We start from the raw sequence: 20,044 nt of genomic DNA, 5'->3' as shown, positions 1-20,044 counted from the left end.
TTATTATGGCTTGAACTTGGGTCAAAACTTAAGACTCTTCCTCCCAACCCTTTTCCTAGCTCCTTCCGGGCCATGTGGGTGACGAGGATGCTCCTGCCCTGGGCACTGACTGTAGAAGACCCGAGAGGCTCCATAGGGCAGAGAAAGGACACAGCCAGCCTGATGCTGGTGCATCTGAGCCACGTACCACATCAGGCTTGAAGTGAAAAAGTGGCTAGGGGTGGGTGCTGGCCTGACACCAGGGGGAACACAACCTGAATGAGTGGAGAGGTCTGGACCCTGGAGCCCCAGCCCTGCCCAGCAGACAGTCACGGAAGGCAGTGTTGAATTCGTGAAAAGGTTTATTGCTTCAGTCATGAGTTCCAAAAGATGATAAAATTTGTCTTCCAGTAGAAAAAGGGGCAGATGCGGGCAATGAGCCTCCTTGCCCCCCACCGTCCAGGGAGGTGCACCAGGCAACCAGGCCAGATACCAGGGGACAAAGTGCCAGGGTAGATGGTCCACGCCTCTCTACCTTTGACACCACACCTGAAGACTTAGGACCATGAGGGGCCTGCCACCTTGGCCACTTGCAGCGGTCAGTTCAGTGTTTAGGTGACACGGCAGAGACTGGAGGAAAAGGGCCAGACACAGCTCCAGGGTGTGTGTGTAGACCCGTCGGGACCTGGAACTGCTTGCCTGGCCTTGGCACAGGAGGCGAAAGTATGCCCAGCCCCTAGGAGTGACAGATCTGTCTTCTGTGGGGACTGAGGCTTTCAGCCTGAGGGAGGAAGACAGGGCAGCATGAAGTGGAGGGCCTGGGCAGGGCCAGCCCCCCACAGGAGGGGCCTGTGGCAGTTGTGGTCCCTACAGCCACTTAGATGATAGCGTCTGTAGCCACCAGGCGGCTTCAGCAGCGACTCTGTCCCTGGTCCCTGAGTGTTTCTGCACACGTCTGTGCACATGTGTGCTGTGTGGACAGGTGTGACATCTAGGGGCTCAGGCTGTGGCACTGGCAGGCTGTCCGCTGAGAGAGTCCTCAAGAAGCGGGGTGTAGGGACCAGGTGGCTGGTCTGACCAAGCTATCAGGTTTGGGGGGCTCGTTGTGTCTTTGGGACCCTGTGGAGAAAGAAGAGATTGAGTCACTAGCCTATCCCCTAGCCCTGCCCTGCCTGTTCCCTCCGCCCCACATCCCACCAGCAGGGAACCGACCTCCTCCCCATCACAGTGCCGACTGCCGTGAACTGAGAGTCTCCGCTCTCTTACACATGGGGACGCCTCGGTCCTGTGGGTCACTGGGCCTCATCTCTTTCCTTTAGAGTTGGGGAAACTGAGGCCCGAGAGATTGGCAGGACAGAGTGGGTGTATGGCACTGTCGCCCAGGGAAACTAGGGAAGGCCTAGATGTCTGTCCACAGGAAGACAAGTAACGGCAGGCCAGGACCAGCTCTTAAAAATGGCTCTTGTTCATGGAGGTGAGAGACTCCTTCCTACCAAATCCCTGCGATGGTGGCCTCTGGGCCTTAGGGACAGTAGAATAGGAAGGAGGAAGGGGGGGGGAAGTATGGAGGAGGGGGAGATGGCACAGATGTTGAAAGATTCAATTTGTAAAGATTAGGAAAATGATAAGAACACTGGGCATCTGTCCCTGACCGTCCTCCCCTAGGACAGAGAGGCACTGTCACCCCACATCCCAGGCCTGCTGCACCCTGCAGCATGGAAGGAAACCACAGGGCAGACAGAGAGGGCTGTGGGTGTGGGAGCATCCTTTCCCTGGACCAAAACCAGTCTCCCCTTCCCCTATAAGCCACAGCACCCCAGCATGTGAGAAAGTCTCACTCAGAAGTAAAAACGGGGTGCTAGGGGTGAAACTCAGAGATGGAACACACTCAGTAAAAGGGCTCTGGCTTCAATCTCCAGCACCCACAGACAGACAGACAGACAGACAGACAGACAGACAGACAGGCAGGCAGGCAGGCAAACAGACAGAACCAGGAATAAAAGGGGGATACAAGACATAGTAGTGGTATGTGCTTGGAATCTCAGTACTGGGGGACTGGGGCAAGAGGATTGCTTACAAGCTCAAAGCCAGTCTGAGTGACTCAGCATGCCCTTGTTGCCAGAGAGTAAAACGAGAGTTGACTGTTGCTTGGTCTTTCCCAAGAAAATACATGCAACAAATCCACAAGGCACTGGACAGCCAGGGGAGCCAGGGCAGATTTCCCCTCCCCTCCCCCATCACTGTGTTTGACAGAGGACAATGGAGAATGGGAGACAGACCAATGAGAAACAGCAGTTCAGAGCACTTCCACAAAGGCCACTCTGTACCCTTGTCTGGCACCTGACTACAAAGCCAATGCTGCCTGCCAACCCCCACCTTACAGTAAGGCCCAGAGGGAAAGCCTTTTCCTTATTCAAACCCTTTCAAAGAGTCATACCCTTTGGGCTAGCAGTGGCCCTATTTTCCTTCTTTTTCAGCAATGGCAGGCGCCCCCAGGGGCCACCCCCACACCCAGGTGCAAGGCAGAGTGTGGGGGCCTCACCAAGTCTTACTTGGCTAGGCAGTGAGGTGGGGTAACCCCCTCTGCAAGGACCCACGTGTCCACCCCACATGCTGAGGCTGGTCTTTGGAAGACACTGCCCTCTCTAGCCCATGGCCAGGGCTGGGGTGTCCCCTGGAGTGGAGACAAATAATCACTCTCCATAGCCCAAGGGAATCTTGAAGCCAAACAAAGACTGGACCAGGCTGGGAAAATAAAGAGGAAACCGCGGTTTCATTTGTTTTATTGGGGTCTGGACAGGGTGAAGGCTGTGCTCTATCTGGACTGAAGGACTATCTAATCTCTGCTTGGAGCCTGCATTTGCACCCTGGGAGTCCCCTACCTCTCACTCAAGATGCCTTCCATTCCCTCTGGCAATACCAAATATCACCTGCAGAGGGCGCCGCAGCTGGAAGGCAGCAGATACAAGACCTCACCCTCCACCCTTCCTGGAAGTCCCATTGGACGAGAACCCTTCTTCAGTTCCACGGACACATGGGGACCCAGTGGACTGCAGAGGCCCAGTCGGGCCTGCCCTCCCTCCTCTGGGGAGGTGGCATCTACCAGGACACTCACACACCCACCAGAGTTCTGCTTCATCTTCTCCGACAGCTGACTTTGCTGGCAGTAGTCAGCTGGCTCCCAGAATCCCAGGCGTCGAGCTGTGGCCTCCACCCTCCCAGTTCCCTCCAAGGATGTGTTCACACCCAAGCAGGCTTAAGGGCTCAAATAGCAGCTTCTTCTGGGACACGACTCACCTCTGCTAACCTCAAATTGCAGGGCCCATAGCTCTCCCTGCCACTTCCCAGGCAGGGACACACCCTGCAGGGCTCGGCCTCCCCTTGGCCCTGAAGGTCTTGGAGAAGCGCTGCCCCAGATCCCCACAAGGTGGGCTGCTGAGTGAGCCAGGCCGCCAGCTATACCTGCGTGGGCGGTGGGCGAGTCGCGGGGACCACCCACCCCAGTACTGCACAGGGCAGACAGCTCTGGACTGTTCTGAGCAGCCTTATACATCCTGTGTGCTCACCCTGAGATCCTATTCCAGGCCTGGGCCCGAGTATACAGCTGGCGCTCAACCACGCTTAAATTACTTAAACCCTCATTCCAGACTGGAACCAGTGTGGCTTCTACACCAAAATACCCTCTGAGGTCCAGAAAAATACAGTTTCAAACCCTCTGGGCTTCCAGGACGCCCAGGGACCTGCATTTAGCCAACAGCGTAGGATGGAGCACGAAGAAGCAACTGGTCTACTAACTTTATCTTCTCATGGGACCTCATAAATGAGAGTCACTGACTGAAGGTCCCAGAAACTGAGGCTAGACGGCCCCACTGTGATGATGTCGGGAGGGTGGCTCTCCACGTGGATGACACCCAGACAGATCTACAGGTCGATTGGCTACAGGCAAGATAGGGCGGGGGGGGGGGTTACCTGGTACGCACCTACAGCTTGGCTTCTTGCAGCACCTTGCCCTTGGCAGCTGGTGACATCAGAGACTCAGAGTAGGCCTGAACGGCCTCCTTATCCTGGGAGCCCTTTTTACTAGCACTCCAAAATAAAAAGCATTTCTCCTGGAAGACAACCAAGCTCGTTTATATTCCGCGCGCGGGTCACTGGGGAAGGAGACCCTGGGCTCCCCCAGAAGCAAAGAGGCGAGCAGAGTCCTCCACTCTGCACCGCGGAGAACTGCCCCGGAAGATGGACAGAGCAGAGCGTGGAGAGCCACCAACAGGCAGTGAGGGGCGGAGGTGGCTGCGGTAGGGCAAATGTGGAGAGAGCTTGGGTTTCTCTGGTCTGGGCTTGGCGGAGATGGGCTGGACTTGAACCCAGGGCCTAGGGCAGGTTAAGCTCACTTAACCACTTCCCCAAGTACACAGAGTTTTTAATCAGGGGTAAATGTTAACATAATTGTGTTCCCCTTAAGAATGATGTAGGGGTGAGTATGTTGTTTACCATCCAGCATGCAGTTAAAAAAAAAAACGAGACACACATACACACACACACAAACACACACGTGAGGCCTAGTCTTGTAAGCACAAAGTTGGTAGGGTGTGGACTGTTGCTTTGGCCTCTAATGAAACCTGCAGAGCAATCAGCCTGGACCTCAGACCCCGAGGTGTAGTGAGAAGCCTTCTATTTTTGGATCCCTCTCTCTTCGGCAATGGTTGACGGGAAGGGGCTGGCCCAGTTCTCACTGGGCAGCAGCCGAGCAAAAGCTGCCTAGGAGCCCAGCCCATGGTGTCAATCAGACACTCCAGGCTACAGTCAACCTGGAGAGGCTCCCAGATGTCCCTTCGAGATGACATGAGACCCGGGCGCCAGTGCTCGGAGAGGGAAGTGGGGTGCTGGCGGCCTGTTCTTCCCACAGCAAGCAAGCAAGCAAGCAAGCAAGCACACCTCAGAAAGAAAACCAGCCGACTGACTGGGTAGGAGTCTCCCCAAGCAGAAAGTCTGTGGCCCCAGGACATCTCCCTGTGGGAGGCCATTGACCCCCCCCCTTGCCGGCAGACACTGACCCTCCCCCATCACAGCTGATCGTCACCCTGTCTGTCCTCAACTGTCCTGGCTTCACAACGACAGCTATCAACATCAACGTCACGTGAAGAGACTTGGCCCTGAATTTCAAGCGGCAAGTTCTACTCATTTTTGTAACCCCAAGATCTATGGACACAGCCTCAAAAAAAAAAAAAAAAATCTCACCACGAGTGGATGTTTGGTCCTAAGATCAGAAGGGAACTAAGGTTTTAGTCACACACACACACCCCTTACTTCCTGCTTTTAGGGGCTGCATGCCCTAGGGTTACACTTTTCATTCAAATTTGCTTCCTTTCTTACATAAGTCACCCCCACCCATGTCTGCGCCACATTTTTCCTTTTATTTTTTTTGTGACAAGCTTTCATGTAGCCCAGGCTGGCCTCAGACTTTACATGTAGCCAAGGATGGCTTTGATTTTCCAATCCTCCGGCCTCAACCTCCCTCCTAAATGCTGGGATTACAGGTGTGAGCCATCACACCTGGTGTGAAATAGTCACCAGATTTCAAAGATTAAATCTGGAAGAGACCGGAGAGAGCCTTTGTAGCTTATTGATCGCACGCCCTCTCTGTTTCTAAATATCTATTTATGTGTGCAAGTATTTTGCCTGCCTGTATATGCACCGCGTGCGTGCCTGTTACATCTCCGGGAACGAGAGTTATAGATGGTCGTGAATCATCTTGCAAGTGCTGGGAATCAAACCTCAGGCCTCTGCAAGCAATAAGTGTACCCAGCCACTGAGCCATCTCTCCATCTCTCCTTCTTTCTTCCTTCCTTCCTTCCTTCCTTCCTTCCTTCCTTCCTTCCTTCCTTCCTTCCTTCCTTCCTTCCTTCCTTCCTTCCTCTCTCCCTCCCTCTTTCCTTATCTTTTCAGTACTTGTGATTGCTGTTTTTTCTGTCACTGTTGGGGACTGAATGCAAGGGCTTGCATTGGCTAACAAGAGCACTATTGCTGAGCTAACCCTTAACTCCAAATTTTGATATATTTGGGCTAAACAGAATTTCTAACTAGATACACTTGTTTCTCTTGACTTAGAAAATTCAAATTCAGGAGCCCACATGTGACTCCTCCCATTTCCGTCTCACACCCAGTTCTGGCCCCTCCCTTTTGTTATCTTTTACCTTGGATAAACTGTCTTTTTTTGTTTGGTTGGGTCTTCCACTTCTTCTCTGACCAGGCCAGACCCTGCCTCCCACCTCCACCTCCAGTGGGCAACTCCACAGAGCTTGAATCAAGAGGTACCCACTTGCTGGTCAAATGACGGGGTACTTCTCTCAGCCCAGCACCCACCGGGGAGGGTCCCGGGCCTTCCAGGACAGGCAGAGAAGAGTCACCAGCAGGACGCCAGAGGAGCTAGAATGAGAGCCCGCTGCAGGAGAGAACCCGACCGGACAGAGTCCTGCCGCCCCGCCTACTTACCTGGCTGCGCAACTGGTAGATGATGGGCACCAGCAGCAGGAGGCCGCCCAGTCCCAGCAGCACGTACTGCGCATAGTGAAGCACCTGGGGCATCAGCACGAGCTGCGTGTAGAACGTGCTCAGGGGCTTGCCGCCCATGGCCCCGCTCTGCAGAGGGATGGATGAGCAAGTGAGGAGGGCCAGGCTGCACGCGGCATCTCCCGGAACCATCCCTTGTGTCTCGCCCCTCCCAAACTCAGACCAAAGAGTCCCAGAGCACCTTTTGCTTCAAGTTCAAGGAGAACTACATTTCCCAGCTGCCTTTGCTGTTCGCAGACCGATGTGATGAGGCACTGGCCAATCAACGGAGGGTATATCAGACCCCAAAGGCCCCCCCTCCCCAAGATTCATCTCTTTCACCAGTTAGAACCTAAAATTAGGACCTAAAGGGTCACGAGAAAGATCAGCTGGCCTGGTGCCAATCTCCAGCACCGCCTCAGACAAAGAAGTGAACCTGATGAGAGGCGGGGGAAGGGGATGTTAGCAAACCCTGGAGATGGCTCAGTGGTTTAAAAGCAATGGCTGCTCTTCCAGGAAGCCCAGGCTCCTTTCCCAGCACCCACTTGCTGGCCCACAACCACCTGCAATTGCTGTTCCAAGGGGTCTGATGCTCTTTTCGGCCTCTGTGGGTACCAGGCTTTCATGTGGAATACATACATACATACATGTAGGCTAAACTTCCATATGAATAACTACATTCAGGTGCCAGAAGTTAAGCTAACATTAGCATCAACGTGAAATAAAATAAATAAGCCAGGCCCGCACTTCTCTCCACCTGCCTCACACACGACACACACAGGCCCCACCCCCAGACTCCCTGCGGCCTGCAGAGCCCTCACCTGCTCAAACCACAGCAGGGGCAGGACCACGGGCTCAATCTTCCCTGTTTGCCTAGAGAGAGGAGGACACAAGGTGAGTGACAGAAGGTGAAGGGTGTTGTGTCGCTCAGTAGAGCCTTTAGTTGTGTGCCAGGCCTTGTTCAATCAGCAACACCTCACAAGAAAATGGGAGAGAAAGATGTAGCGGCAGCTTCGAAGGCAAGTTCAAGAACAGCCTGGGCTACATGAAACCCTGGTTCTAATTAATCACTCAATTAATTAATTAATTAATTAAGGGGCGTGGCAAGAGTCAGCAGGTAACGGTGTTGCCCGCCAAGCCTGATGACCTGAGTTCCATGCCCAGGTCCCACAAGGTGGAAGGAGAGAACACGCTTCCAAAAGTTGTCCTGACCTTCACGTGTGCATCACAGCATATGCCTGTGCCCCTCCCATAATAAATACATTAAAAAAAATAACAATGAATCTCATTCCACAGGAGCCTGGGTGGCTGTGTTTAGAGCTGTCTACAGCTGAACTTGATCCCCACCACACAGGTCTAGATCCAGCAAGTACTTTCACATACCCCAGAGGCTAGAGGAGAAACCTTCTCAGGGCTGGAGAATGGTGCACTGGGTAACACTTGCTGTTCAAGTATATGAGCCTGAGGTCAGATCCCGGAACCCAGATCGAAAGCTGTGTGTGGCTCTGAGCCTCTGACCCCAGGGCTGAGAGGGGTAGAGAAAGGGCTGGCTGGGGCTTCAGTGGGAAACCCTGTCTCGAGGGAAGAAAGTGTGCGTGAAACACACACGCACACACAGGTCATAGCCACAGGAGCCGGCAGGCCTGAGCAGATTGTACCCTGAAGCTGAAGCTGAGGGGAAAGGGTTTAGCAATAACACAGCACTAGACTTCGGTTCCTTATTGTGACAGCTACGGCCAGAAGCTGACGATGCTGAGGGTGCTGGGGACAGGGGACAAAGATCTCCATTCCTGCCACCTCTCCACAAATCTATGAAGATTCTAAAGAGTATTGTAGGCAGTGGAACAGATCAGTGTTTGGAAGCTGGCCTCAGGAGCTCAAGCCAGCCCACTTTGGCCTCCAGTTTCAAGAGCCTGCGTGAGCCAGATCTAGGGCTGCAGGTCCAAGTTCAAGGCCATGACGGCTACAGAGGGAGTTCAAGAGGAGCCTGGGCCATTTAGCGAGACCCTGTGTCAAAATAAAAGCTGAAAAGAGGGCTGGCGGTGTAACTCAGTGAGAGAGTGCTTTTCCAGCAATGAAGAGGAGGTGTGTGTGTGCATGCGTGTATGTGTGTGTGTGTGCGTGCACGCGTGCTCGCGCTGGAGTCTAGCTGAGTCAGGGTTTCCTGGCCTCAGTTTCCTCAACAGAAGGTCAGAGCTGGGTTCTGAGTATGAGACCTGGAGGTCGTGCTGAGGAAGAGCCCATCTCTTCCTCAATCACAGCCTTCTAAGTGGTTCCCAGGCCTTCGGTCTGTGACCCTGGGCGTGATCAGCTCCAAGGCTGGACTCTATTACCAAGTTTCTACCTGGCAAACGTGGAACGTGGCAGGAGCCTTCACAATGTCAGTCTGTGCACAAAGTTAAAGTAAACCCAGGGAATGATGGCTTATAGGGCACTGACTGCTCTTCCAGAAGACCCAGGTCTTCTCAGTTCTTAGCACCCACATAGTGGCTCACAACTGTCTGCAACTCCAGTTCCCTTTGACCCCAAGCCCTCTTCTGGCCTCTGTGGGAACTGCACATACGCGGTGCACAGACATGCAAGCAGGCGACTATTCTATTGCAGTCTTTGTATTCTACTCCAGAAGACAGACAGTTTGGGTTGACCAATCTGGCTGATGGAGAAGAGATCTTAGGAAAGGGGGAATGAAGGAGTGTCAGGGTGCAGGCTGGGTCTCCATCCAGAGCAAAGACGTTGTCATAGGGAAGACAGAAGTGGATGGACCTTTGCCTTGTCCCATGCCTTGCATTTGCCAATGCATGGAGCCTCCTGGTCCCTGATGCCTTCAGAAGCTGCGACTCCAACCTACTCACCCAATGCCCTTGACAGACTTGATGAAGAGGCTCAGCTGCAACTTCACAGAACAGTTCATGGGGATCCCAGTGACCTGGAGCCAAAAACAGTGAGGAGAGCAGTAAGTCCACAGAGCCCAGGGGGCTGAAGAGATGGCTCAGAGGTTACAAGCACTGGCTGCTTTTCCAAAGGTCCTGAGTTCAATTCTCAGCAACCACATGGTGGCTCACAACCATCTGTAATGAGATCTGGTGCCCTCTTCTGGTGTGTGTATACACAATAAATCTTTAAGAAAAAGACCACGGAGGCCAGTTCCCAGCCTGCTCCAGTCCTGGGAGTCCTGGGGTCCTGAGGGACTTCTCCCCCACCTGAACCAGGCAACAGGTTGGGCAGCCACCCTTCTAGAAATTTCCCGCGCATGTTTGACGAAGGGATAGGACACCTGCCATCTCAAGGTCCCCTTGTCACCAAAGAGGTGATCTCCATCTGGATTTTTGTTTTTTAAGAAGTGTTTCTCTGTAGCTTTGGGTGCCCTGGAACTTGCTCTGTAGGTCAGGTTAGCTTCGAACTCACAGAGCTCTGCCAACCTCTGCCTCCTGAGTGCTGGGATTAAAGCCTTGTGCCACCCCTGCCCAGCTTGTTTTGAGACAGAATTTCACACAGCCCAGGCTAGAACCCAGCTGGCTACATAACCAAGGATGATCCTGAATTCCGCACCTCCCTGCCTCCACCTTCTGGGGGCTGGCTCATGCCTAACTTTACACAGTGCTGGGATGGAGCCCAGGGCTTTGTGGGTGCTGGGCAAGTACTCCACCTACTGAGCTTAAATTCCCGCCCTCACACAGCTTCCTCAGACAGTGACTCACGAGTGTGGGGCATGCAGTAAGGATGGCTTTTTCTTTTCTTTTGTTTTTGTTTTGTTTTTTGAGACAGAGTTTCTCTGTAGCTTTGGAGCCTGTCTTAGAACTAGCTTTTGTAGATCACGCTGGCCTCGAACTCACAGAGATCCTCCTGCCTCTGCCTCCTGAGTGGTGGGATTAAAGGTGTGCACCACCACCGCCTGGCTAGTATGGCTTTTTCAAGCTGTTGACATTTCCCACTGGCTCAGAAGCTTAGCACAGGGCCCGATCCAGGGTGAATAGGGTTAAGTGCACAGCAGCTTGCGGCCTTTTCTCTTGAGACGCAGTAATGCAGGATCTGCCACTTCCTAGCCAAGGTGGCAGCAAAGCGCTTCCTGCACAAGGCGCTATTTTAAAACGCGATGCTTAAAAATCATCATACAAATAATCACCAGGAGAACTGACACCCTCGTCACTTCACTCAGGGAGAAAGTTCTAGAACAACATGAAAGAAGCTTGGTGAAGAGGCTTCGGTATAAGGTTCCAACATTGGGATGGCGCTTTGTGCAGACAGTTTGCTGAGACTGCAGCTAACCCTGCCCAAACCATGAGACTCTTGCAAGGATGACCAAAGCCGAAGGCCACCTCTCCAGTCACAGCCACCCACAGCAGAGGGCAAGAACATCATTGCCTTTCCTTTGAGTCCAGTGCACCTAGGTTCCTCCTGTCCCCAGGGCAAAGGGGACTGGGCAAAGGCCTCCAGAAACTGGATATGGCCTTCAGACAGAGGTGCGGGGATCCTAACCCTGCATACAGCTTCACCGTGGGTGGGCTGAGCAACCCTCCCCGGGAACTCTGCCAGGTTGGGTGCCCAGTGTCAGTATTGGAACCTGAGTTCCAGGGGTCCCCACTCCCTAAGCTAGGGTGTTGGCCTCACTGTGCCACACCCATTTGCTTAGACAGTTAATACTAGACACCTGTGTCTTTGGGAGTCTGGAGCATGGATCCAGGGGCCCACAGGACAGGTCCCCAGTCAATACCCAGGCCCCTATCCCCAGGGGCTTTCTTGACATAAAATATTTCCTGTATGTCAGGTTTCTGACTGGGGAGCTAGACATCAGACAACTTCCTCCCACGTCCCCATCCTTCCTCTGCCATAGCCCTTGGCTGTGAGCCAGGTGTGAAGACACACTTAGAAGCTGAGGCAGGAGGATTGCAAGTTGAAGACCAGATGAAGGCCCAGCTAGAACCAGAGTACCTCACGTGTGAGAGGCCCAGGCTTCTATCACCATCTAGTAAAACAAAAAGGTTTTCACAAAATGCCTTCAGGGCGTCATGGGTGTCCGTGCAAGACAGGGATCCTGAGACTCCCCAAGGTAATGGTAAGGGCAGCAGCCTGACTGGACACATCCTACAGTAACCAGAGGCAGAGAGAAGGGCTGTGCATACCAGAGAGGGCCTGTGTCTGAGAGTCACCCTCCTGGCCCTGGCTAGTGGATACAAGTTAACACAGGACAAATTCCCCACATGATTTCTCTGTGAGACATTGTGGCTCACATTGATGTCTTGAAATCTTTAGTGTCTTGACACTGTCAAGGGTATCTCTGGTGCAGGAGACATTCCAGCTGATATTTCTTAATTAATTTACCACCATATATCTTTTTTATAGGCCCCAATAAAAAAGTAATGACATCACTGAACTATGGAATTGGGGACCTTTGATGGCTCGAAGTTCTAGAAGTCACCACTGTGGAAGGAACTGGGCTCCCCTACCCCAGTCTGAGCCAGCTGTATTTTGGAGGGTGGTGAGAGAGAAGAGGAGCATACAGCAACCCACAAGAACCAGCCCCAGACTCTAGCAGGGCACAGGACTTACCGGATGAATGTCCAGGAACAAGGAATGCTCTTTTGGGTCAGGGTTCAAACCAAGCACGGCTTCGGAGAGCACAGGGTCCGCATTGTAGAAGTGAGGGTGTGACAGGAACAGGGGTGCGCCTGGAGGGGGAGAGAGACAGGGTCGGAAGACTGGATGGGCACCAGACTTGCAGGACAAGGAAGGAAAGAGACCCGCAGTCAGTAGGGGCATTCACAAGATGTGACATTGGTGACCAGGCAGGGAGAACCCCTTCCTTCACTGCATAAAGAAGTTGGGCACAGGTCACGAGGAGGGTGGATGGAGCCAGGGTGGCTGATTCAGTGGCAGGGGTGGGTGGAGGAGGGGAGAGGGCAGCTGCCACCAAGCGAGGGAAAGGTATGCCAGGTAGGAGTGTGGCAGAGGTGAGAGCAAGGAGGCCCTGGGGCCAGAGGTACAAGAGGGAATCATGGAAGATGAAAATGGAAAGGAAAATCAAGGTCACATGAATTTGAGAGGGGAAGCTGCGTCTGAATGCTAAGTCAGACACACGAGCTGCTTTTGCAGGCATCATAGTTCGGGGGTGTACATGGGCGGGTCTCTGATATCACAGGAGGTAAGGGGACAGCACTGGCAAGAGATTCCCATCCGGGACCCTGAGACAGGACCTCCCCACCAATACAGCCATCCCAGGACAAGGGCCTGATGTGTGAGTTACTAGTTACATAGGGTGTCTGAATTCTTTATGGTGCTCTGTTGACTTTGAGTTTTTTGAATGCTGATCAGTGAATGGCAGCTGCCGAGAGACACTAGATTATGGAAGGAACTGCTGAATGAAATCAGCCTATATGCCTCAAAGACGTGTTGACCTCAGAATGGAAACCGGGATATGTGTTACATTGGGGAAGAGGTTTTTCTTTTGTTCCCACAGGATACCATCAAAATTGATAAAGATTAGATTGGAACAGCAGAGACCTCTTGATTAGGAGAGGCAATAGCTCATCAAACAGCAAGGCCATTCAACCTGCCAAACAGGGAGACTCCCCAAAGCTGAGTTGAGGCAGGGTTTTGTTTTTGTCTTTCTAGGAGAATAAAAACATCCAACTAAGGACTCTGAAGCCCACAAAACAAATGAGACTTCTGAAGCAGGAGGAATCACACAGAGAAAATGCCCCAGGAAAGAGCAAACTGTCCTAAAGGTATAGCACACTTCCAACAGGGCAAAGACCTCATAAATCTTCCCAAATGTTTGTCTTTACTCTTCTCTACAGACATATAAGGCAAATGGCCTTTTTGTAGTTATAATTCAATTAAAAATTAAAGACGACCTTAGAATTGGAATGTGGCTCTCTCCTTTTCTAAACCCAAGTATGCTTTTAAAAGAAAAATCCAAAATCTCTGTCTCATGTCAAAAGAACCACCTGATATGAATAATAGAAAAACAAACATTAGGGACTATCCTGTTGCCACTAATTCATACTCCTTAGGTTTTATTTTGGCTCTCTAAAACTTTTCTTAAGGTATAAATATCTCAAAATTTATAAGATTAATATATATATCTATATATATCTGTCATAATATGGTCATGGAGGAAACTAAGCAAAAGGGATCTCATTCTGAAAAAAAATGATATAGGATTGATAGGTTAAAATGGTAGATAAATGTATCTGCTTTTAAAGTAAAAAAGTAAATACTAGTCTCAAACAGTTTACATGGGTATGGATTTTGTATTTTTACACAAATTTAAGGTTATTTTTGTTACACTGTTATTATGTTTCTATGTCTTGTTTAAGATATTGTACCTATGCAGCTCATTTAAAAATGTAATGTGGAGTTCTAGTCCTTGAAAGCTATTTAGGACAGTAAAGAAATACAGAGGTAGTCATCTATAACAATCAGACTTATAGTCATGTTAGGTATATTTTCAAGGTCAATCAGAGACATATTTCAAATAGACAGATGGTTTTCAAACACTTCAGAGACCAACAGAATATGACACTTTAATGTTTTAATAACATAAGGTTTTCCATGACAGTGAGACATGTCTGCTTCTGGCAGAACTAATTTATTTTTTTTTAAAAAAAAAGGATAATGGGCATTGAAGAAACTCCATATGGAATTTGCTTTCACTGTAGGAAAGTTTGCCATTTGGGCAAGAAACTGCTCTTGCCTTGGACTGCTGACAGTATGCTGTCCAAATTAGACAAGCAAAACACAAAAGATGGCAACTGTCGAACTTTGCCAAGATGAGATAGGACAGTCCTTTAAAATTCCTGCTTCCCAGAAGAGTCTGTCAGCTATTCTAGGCCTGTAGGTCGAAGATGGATGCCCCAGCATTGCAGAGGAACCTTGGGTGACTGTCTCAGCAGCCAGCGGTTTCTGTCCATTTCTATAGTTTTAGAAGTTGTTGGTTCTACACTTCTTGTTTGCTCAGATAGTATTATATCCTTCTCAGGTCTCTGACAGAGTTGAAGACAAAACAGTTATAGCTACAGTTTTCCTTGTTACCAAATTAAGAAAAGAAACTCACAAAAGGAAGTATAAAATGTATTAGCTTGAGCTTAAAAGTTTAAATTGTTTATCTAAGAAAATGTTTTGAGGAGAAAAAAGATAGTTTTGGGTTGGTAATACAAGTTATGATATAAGTGGTTTAGGTATAAAACTTTGAACTCATTAAGATAAGATAGATAATAATTTCTCTAAATTTGCCAAATACAAATGGACTGGATATTGTAAATGAAATTCTTACCTGATAATTGTTCTTTTTTTATATAGTTTTACTATGTTAGAGTTAAAACCTTTTCTTTTTTATTTATACAAAAGTGGGAAATGTTGCAAGATATTTGAGTGCATTGTACAAAGGTATGTCACTGTGACTGGTTTAATTAAAAACTAAATGGCCAAAAGCTAGGCTGGGGGTATAGGCAGGATTTCTGGGCAGAGAGAGCTCTGGGGAAAAGGAAGAAGGAGCTGCCAGCCGGACACAGAGAAAGCAGGACATGCAGGAGGAGAGGTAAAAACCACAACCATGTGACATCATGTAGACTAGAAACGAGTTATTTGAAGTTGTAAGAGTTAGTTAGGGTGCTAGAGAGATGGCTCAGTGGTTAAGAGCACTGGCTGCTCTTCCAGAGGTCCTGAGTTCAATTCCCAGCAACCACATGATGGCTTAGAACCATCTGTAATGAGGTCTGGTGCCCGCTTCTGGCATGCAGTCGTATATGTGCAGAAAGAACATTGTATATGGAATAAATAAATGAATCTTTAAAAAAAAAAGTTAGAAACAAGCCTAAGCGAAGACCAAGCTTTTATAATTAATAAGAAGCCTCTGTGTCATTATTTGAGAGCTGGTTGATGATAGAGGACTCATTACGGTGGAGAACAGGAGTCCCTGAGAATCCAGGTGAGCCCACAGACTCTGGAAGGCCACCCAGTCTTGCCTTCAGCTTGGAAAACCCAGTCTCCACCCCTCCAATCCACTCTGAAAGGAGATACCAGCAAACACCAGAACCCCATTTCTACAGGAAGGACACCGTGGATGCTGGAGAAATGAAGCTGCCACCTAGCCACACCTGGAAGGCACAGATTCCAGCAGGGTGTCATGGCTGCCGACACCGCCTGCTGCAGATAGCACACCCATGTGGCTTTCTAACAACAGGTGTGCTCCATCTTCCTTTTTTATTTTCAAACACCCTCAGAGAGACGCACCCAGGCAATAAGTATAATTAATTTATAGCTTTATGATCCATGTATCCAGACTTAATTGCTTAGGATTACCCCAGTTGTGATTAAGGGACACTCCAGGAAAGTTCCCAAGACAGGGAGATGACACACGGGGAGTCCTGAGTCCAAGGAATTCTCGTGACCCAGAAGGGGAAACCTATGCGCATTCTTTATCGTCAGATAAAATGCCACAGAAAGGTGGACTCAGTCGGGTGCACCCTCATAGCATGTGCACGAATGTTCTAGAAGCACCCTTGTAATAGCAGAATGCCACGAGATAGCTCCGTGAGCCAGGAAGGGGTAGGGCAAGCGGAGCATAGTCCCACAACAAGCCAGAGGCCAAATTCAACCACCCCCCCGTCTTGCAGATGGACCATATGGATGCGGTAGGGGTGGCATTTGGGAGTGAGAGGGAAAGAACACACACAGCATGACTTCCATCTACATGAAGAGGCAGAGAGCCTGGAGACCAAAAGTCAGGCTGTGGGCAGGAGGAGTGGGAAACACTGCGCCCTACAAGGTCTGCCTCTTCGTGGGGTTGCTGTTGGCCACATGGCTGTGTCCCTTTGCAGATTTCAAACTGCTCAGACCACTTAAGTCATCCCCTCCCCGTCCTTGTTTTTCTCCCATTTAAAAACGTAAGTGTTGGGGGTCGGAAAAATGGCTCAGTCAGTGAAGTGTCTCCTGCGCAAGCACTCGCACTGAAAGCCAGACGTGGCAGCACAGATCTGTAACCTCAGCACTGGGAGGCAGAGGCAGGTGAATCCCTAGAGCCCGCCAGGTCACAGATTAGTGAAAGCATCCGTCTCAAAAAATAAATAAATAGAGAGTAATTGAGGAAGACACCCAGCTCTGGCCTCCTTGCATGCTCCTGCAAACACATGCTTGTATCCACACTGCCCCCGGGAAAAAACCAAAGAACAAGCTACAGACACGGTACACTTAGACCTTCTGGCACATCTGAAATTCTGTCCCTTTCAACAGAGCTCTACGGGGATGTCGGGATGTCGCTGCTCCTGTGGTGTGGTCTCGGTGACTAATTGGAGCAAGCTCTGGGACCGAGCACCAAGAGGAAGGCAGAGCTGGGGTTGTGGATACAGCTTCCTGCCCACAGGAAAGTCCTGTAGGGCTCTGCCCCAGAAACTTGAATCCCATGAACCGACACGTGCCGTGGTCAGGCCAGGCAGCTGCCGCAGCCGGCCCCAGACATCTGTGCAGCAGGTGGCCTGGTGGGTTCTGTCTTACAAGGGGAACTTGTGGACTAGGATCCGCCGTTCCCTCACTTCTCTTCTTCCGCCCCACGGCGGTATCCCCAGAGCCTGCTTCTCTAGCTACAAGATAGCATTCCACCCAAACAGGCTCTGAAAGTCAGACCCAGTCAGAGAGAGGTTGTGTCCCACCAACCAGGTCCCCACCCTGCCTCAGGCCTTCCTGTTTCTGTCTGTGCATAGCTCAACACTTTGTGAACAATGACTATAAGGCTGGGCATCCTGGATGGGGGAGGAGGCAAGGCACAAGGTTTGCAGTCCAGGGAGGGGGCAGGCAGGGAAGGGTTAAATAACTCGATAGCTAAGAGAATGCACAGAGAATGGCTGGTGGACCAAAGAGGATGGAAGATCAGGGAGGGCCTCTGAAAGGATATGAACAGAGGAAGCTTTTCATTTTAATTTGATTCACATCTGGTGCAACGTGAGCTGGCGAGGGACGGAGTGGACCACAGTAGCAGACTGGGGAAGAAGCTGGGGAGGAAGGAGAAAGAATGTACGGGAGGAACTTGGAGCTGCCTAGGCCTGACCAGCAGGTGAGGGGTGAGGGGGTGTGGCCTGGAGCTGACACCCAGGTATCCAAACAGAGCAACAGAGGTGGGCATAGCAGGGTCTGGCACACGATTAGGACTCAGAGCGGACGCCAGGGGACACAGCCAGCACCAAGATTCACACACCCGGCTCGGCTGAAGAGGAGAGTTTTACACAACACCAGAACCGCCAGTTGGACTCTGCCAAGCTGTTGCTTCTCTGCAGGTGAACGGCCCCAGGGGTGCTCCCACCCACCTCCCAGTGGGCAAAGGAATCACAGCCGCAGCCACCAGGCTAAAGACTCTAGTCTCACAGTGGCCCCCAGCCAGCCAGTGTCTGGGGTCCTGAAAACATGAGCTGGGCAGAGGAGGAGGGCACAGAATGAAGTGTTTTGGTGGAGCTGGTGTCAGGGTATGTGCCTACCATCCCAGTGCTCAGATGGCAGGGGCAGGAAGGATGCCAAGTTAGAAGCGAACTCGGGCCACACGGTACTACCCGGTCTCAAACTGGATACTAGGTGGAAAGGAGCGGGCCACAAGCCAAGGAATGTGGTGCCTCCAGAAACAGCAAGGGGATGAGGGCAGACTCCTCTCCATGGCCAAGAAACAATGCCCACTGTCGGAATCTTAACCTCAGGGCTGGCCCCTTCGGACTTGGAAGTGATAAAGCCCGGGGCTAATGAGAGCTGGTGGGACATTTATCAGGGTGGCATTATCTCTAGTTTCCTATCTGTAGCACTGAGCTCATTAGCAGTGCAGAGACCAGAGATTAATGGGACTGCAAGCTGGCAGCAGATAAAATCCTGGTGCCACCCTCTCGCCCCAGTCTGGAGGCAGGGAAGCAGTGCGGAGGAGACACTTACCAAACCTGCAGGTGCTGACGTTCTGAATGCCAGACTCGAGGCACGGACAGAAGCCTTCATTGGGTGGGTAGACGGACCCATTGGCAAACAAAGTCTTGGGGGCCGTGAAGCGATAGATGGGGATACCTTCAAACACCCCTGAATTGTGGTAGGTGAGCTTCATGGACCTGCAGGGAGGAGGCAGGGTGAGAACTATTCCCTTAGTGCTCAACTTAGCAGGAGAACCAGGGGCTCAAAGTCACTCTGGGCTACACAGCAAGTTCAAGGCCAGCCTAGATGATATGACACTTTTGTCTCAAAAATATCAAAATAAAATAATAATAATAATAAAACGTTGTGAGCCAAGTTGCACCTGCACTGCCCACCTGGTAAATTTTTTCCTTGTTCCCCAGACAATAAAGAAAGCCAGCACTGCACTGTCCTGGTGCACGAGGTGTGGTCCCCTGAGGTAATCTCAAGTTTACAGAGCCCCTGTCCATTTACAGTGAAATGCCATTCTCTCCCCTCTCTCTTCAAGACAGGGTTTCTCTATGGCTGTCCTGGAACGTGCTCATAGACCAGGCTGGCCTCGAACTCACGGAGATCCACCTGCCTCTGCCTCCTGAGTGCTGGGATTAAAGGTGCGCACTACCACCGCCCGGCACCACGCTCTCTGGATAGGGACTGAAGCACAGAGTACTGTGGGGACTAGGGCTTTGGGCAATGGTCTCCTGTGGATGCTGAGGAACAAGCAATCACCAGGGCCCCTACTGTCAACCTGTGGTAGGATACCACTGCCAGCTTCCCTCACCCCTCCTGCCTCACTCCACCCACCAAGGGCCTCCGAGGTGCTGTTCAAACATACCCCTTCCTACCCCAGGAACTTTGAATCCCACCTCTCCCTCAGCCTGGAATAAACACACACACATCAGACTTCAGCTCTCCGGGTCCCCCTTGCCCACCCTCACTCCTCTCCGTCCATTCACCCCGTGGTCTAACCTCAATCACACTCCTGATTGGAAACAAGGATGGGGTGACCCACTCTGTCCATAGTCAGCACCACACACACACACACACACACACACACACACACACCTGCCCGATCCTCAAAACTTGGAGAGTCCAGGCACTGGTGTGGTGGCTTACAGCTTTAATCCTAGGATTGGAGAGATGGAGGCAGGAGGATCTTTGTCAGTTCCAGCAGCCAGGGCTACACAGCGAAACCCATCTCAAGACAAACAAGAGTCCAAATGGGATGAACTGCAAGAGGATAAGACACTGGATCTCTCTCTCTCTCTCTCTTTATGTAGCCCTGTAGTCTCTCTATGTAACCCTGGAACTCATTACATAGACCAGGCTGGCCTCCAACTCAAAGGGATCCACTTGCCTCTGCCTTGAGTGGTGAGATTAAAGGCATGCGCCGCCACCGCCTGGCAGGCACCCAGATTTCTAAGACCTGATACTAAACAAAAGCTCTTCTCCGTAATGTTTAGAATAATATTTTAGATAAATAAAATACATCTAATGAATAATAAATATTTTAGTCAAATAAAATATTATTTTCACACAGTGTGATGGTAAGTTTGGTCAATCTGACATATCTAGAATTTCCTGCAAAGAGACTCTCAATAGG

General features: G+C 50.9%; 1 protein-coding gene across 3 annotated transcripts in view; it reads right to left on the bottom strand.

The window, feature by feature from the left end:
• Positions 1–323: 323 nt before the first annotated feature.
• Positions 324–20,044, bottom strand: part of Scarb1 (scavenger receptor class B member 1) — a 66,417-nt gene continuing 46,696 nt past the window's right edge. The window contains exons 7-13 of one of the 3 annotated variants that reach the window (XM_075978209.1): positions 18,433–18,599; positions 12,076–12,194; positions 9,381–9,454; positions 7,350–7,401; positions 6,472–6,618; positions 3,960–4,088; positions 324–1,098 (exon numbers count right to left, since the gene is read on the bottom strand). In XM_075978209.1, the coding sequence (XP_075834324.1) occupies positions 3,960–4,088; positions 6,472–6,618; positions 7,350–7,401; positions 9,381–9,454; positions 12,076–12,194; positions 18,433–18,599 (688 nt within the window). In that variant the 3' untranslated portion in view covers positions 324–1,098. Of the gene's footprint in view, positions 1,099–3,948; positions 4,089–6,471; positions 6,619–7,349; positions 7,402–9,380; positions 9,455–12,075; positions 12,195–18,432; positions 18,600–20,044 lie in introns of all 3 variants that reach the window. The other 2 variants (XM_075978219.1, XM_075978228.1) reach the window with 2 other exon arrangements.

This window comes from Microtus pennsylvanicus, chromosome 1 (assembly GCF_037038515.1).
Source record: "Microtus pennsylvanicus isolate mMicPen1 chromosome 1, mMicPen1.hap1, whole genome shotgun sequence".
NCBI lineage: Eukaryota > Metazoa > Chordata > Mammalia > Rodentia > Cricetidae > Microtus > Microtus pennsylvanicus.
The sequence above is the reverse complement of the archived record's forward strand: the minus strand, read 5'-3'. Positions and strand labels throughout refer to the sequence as shown.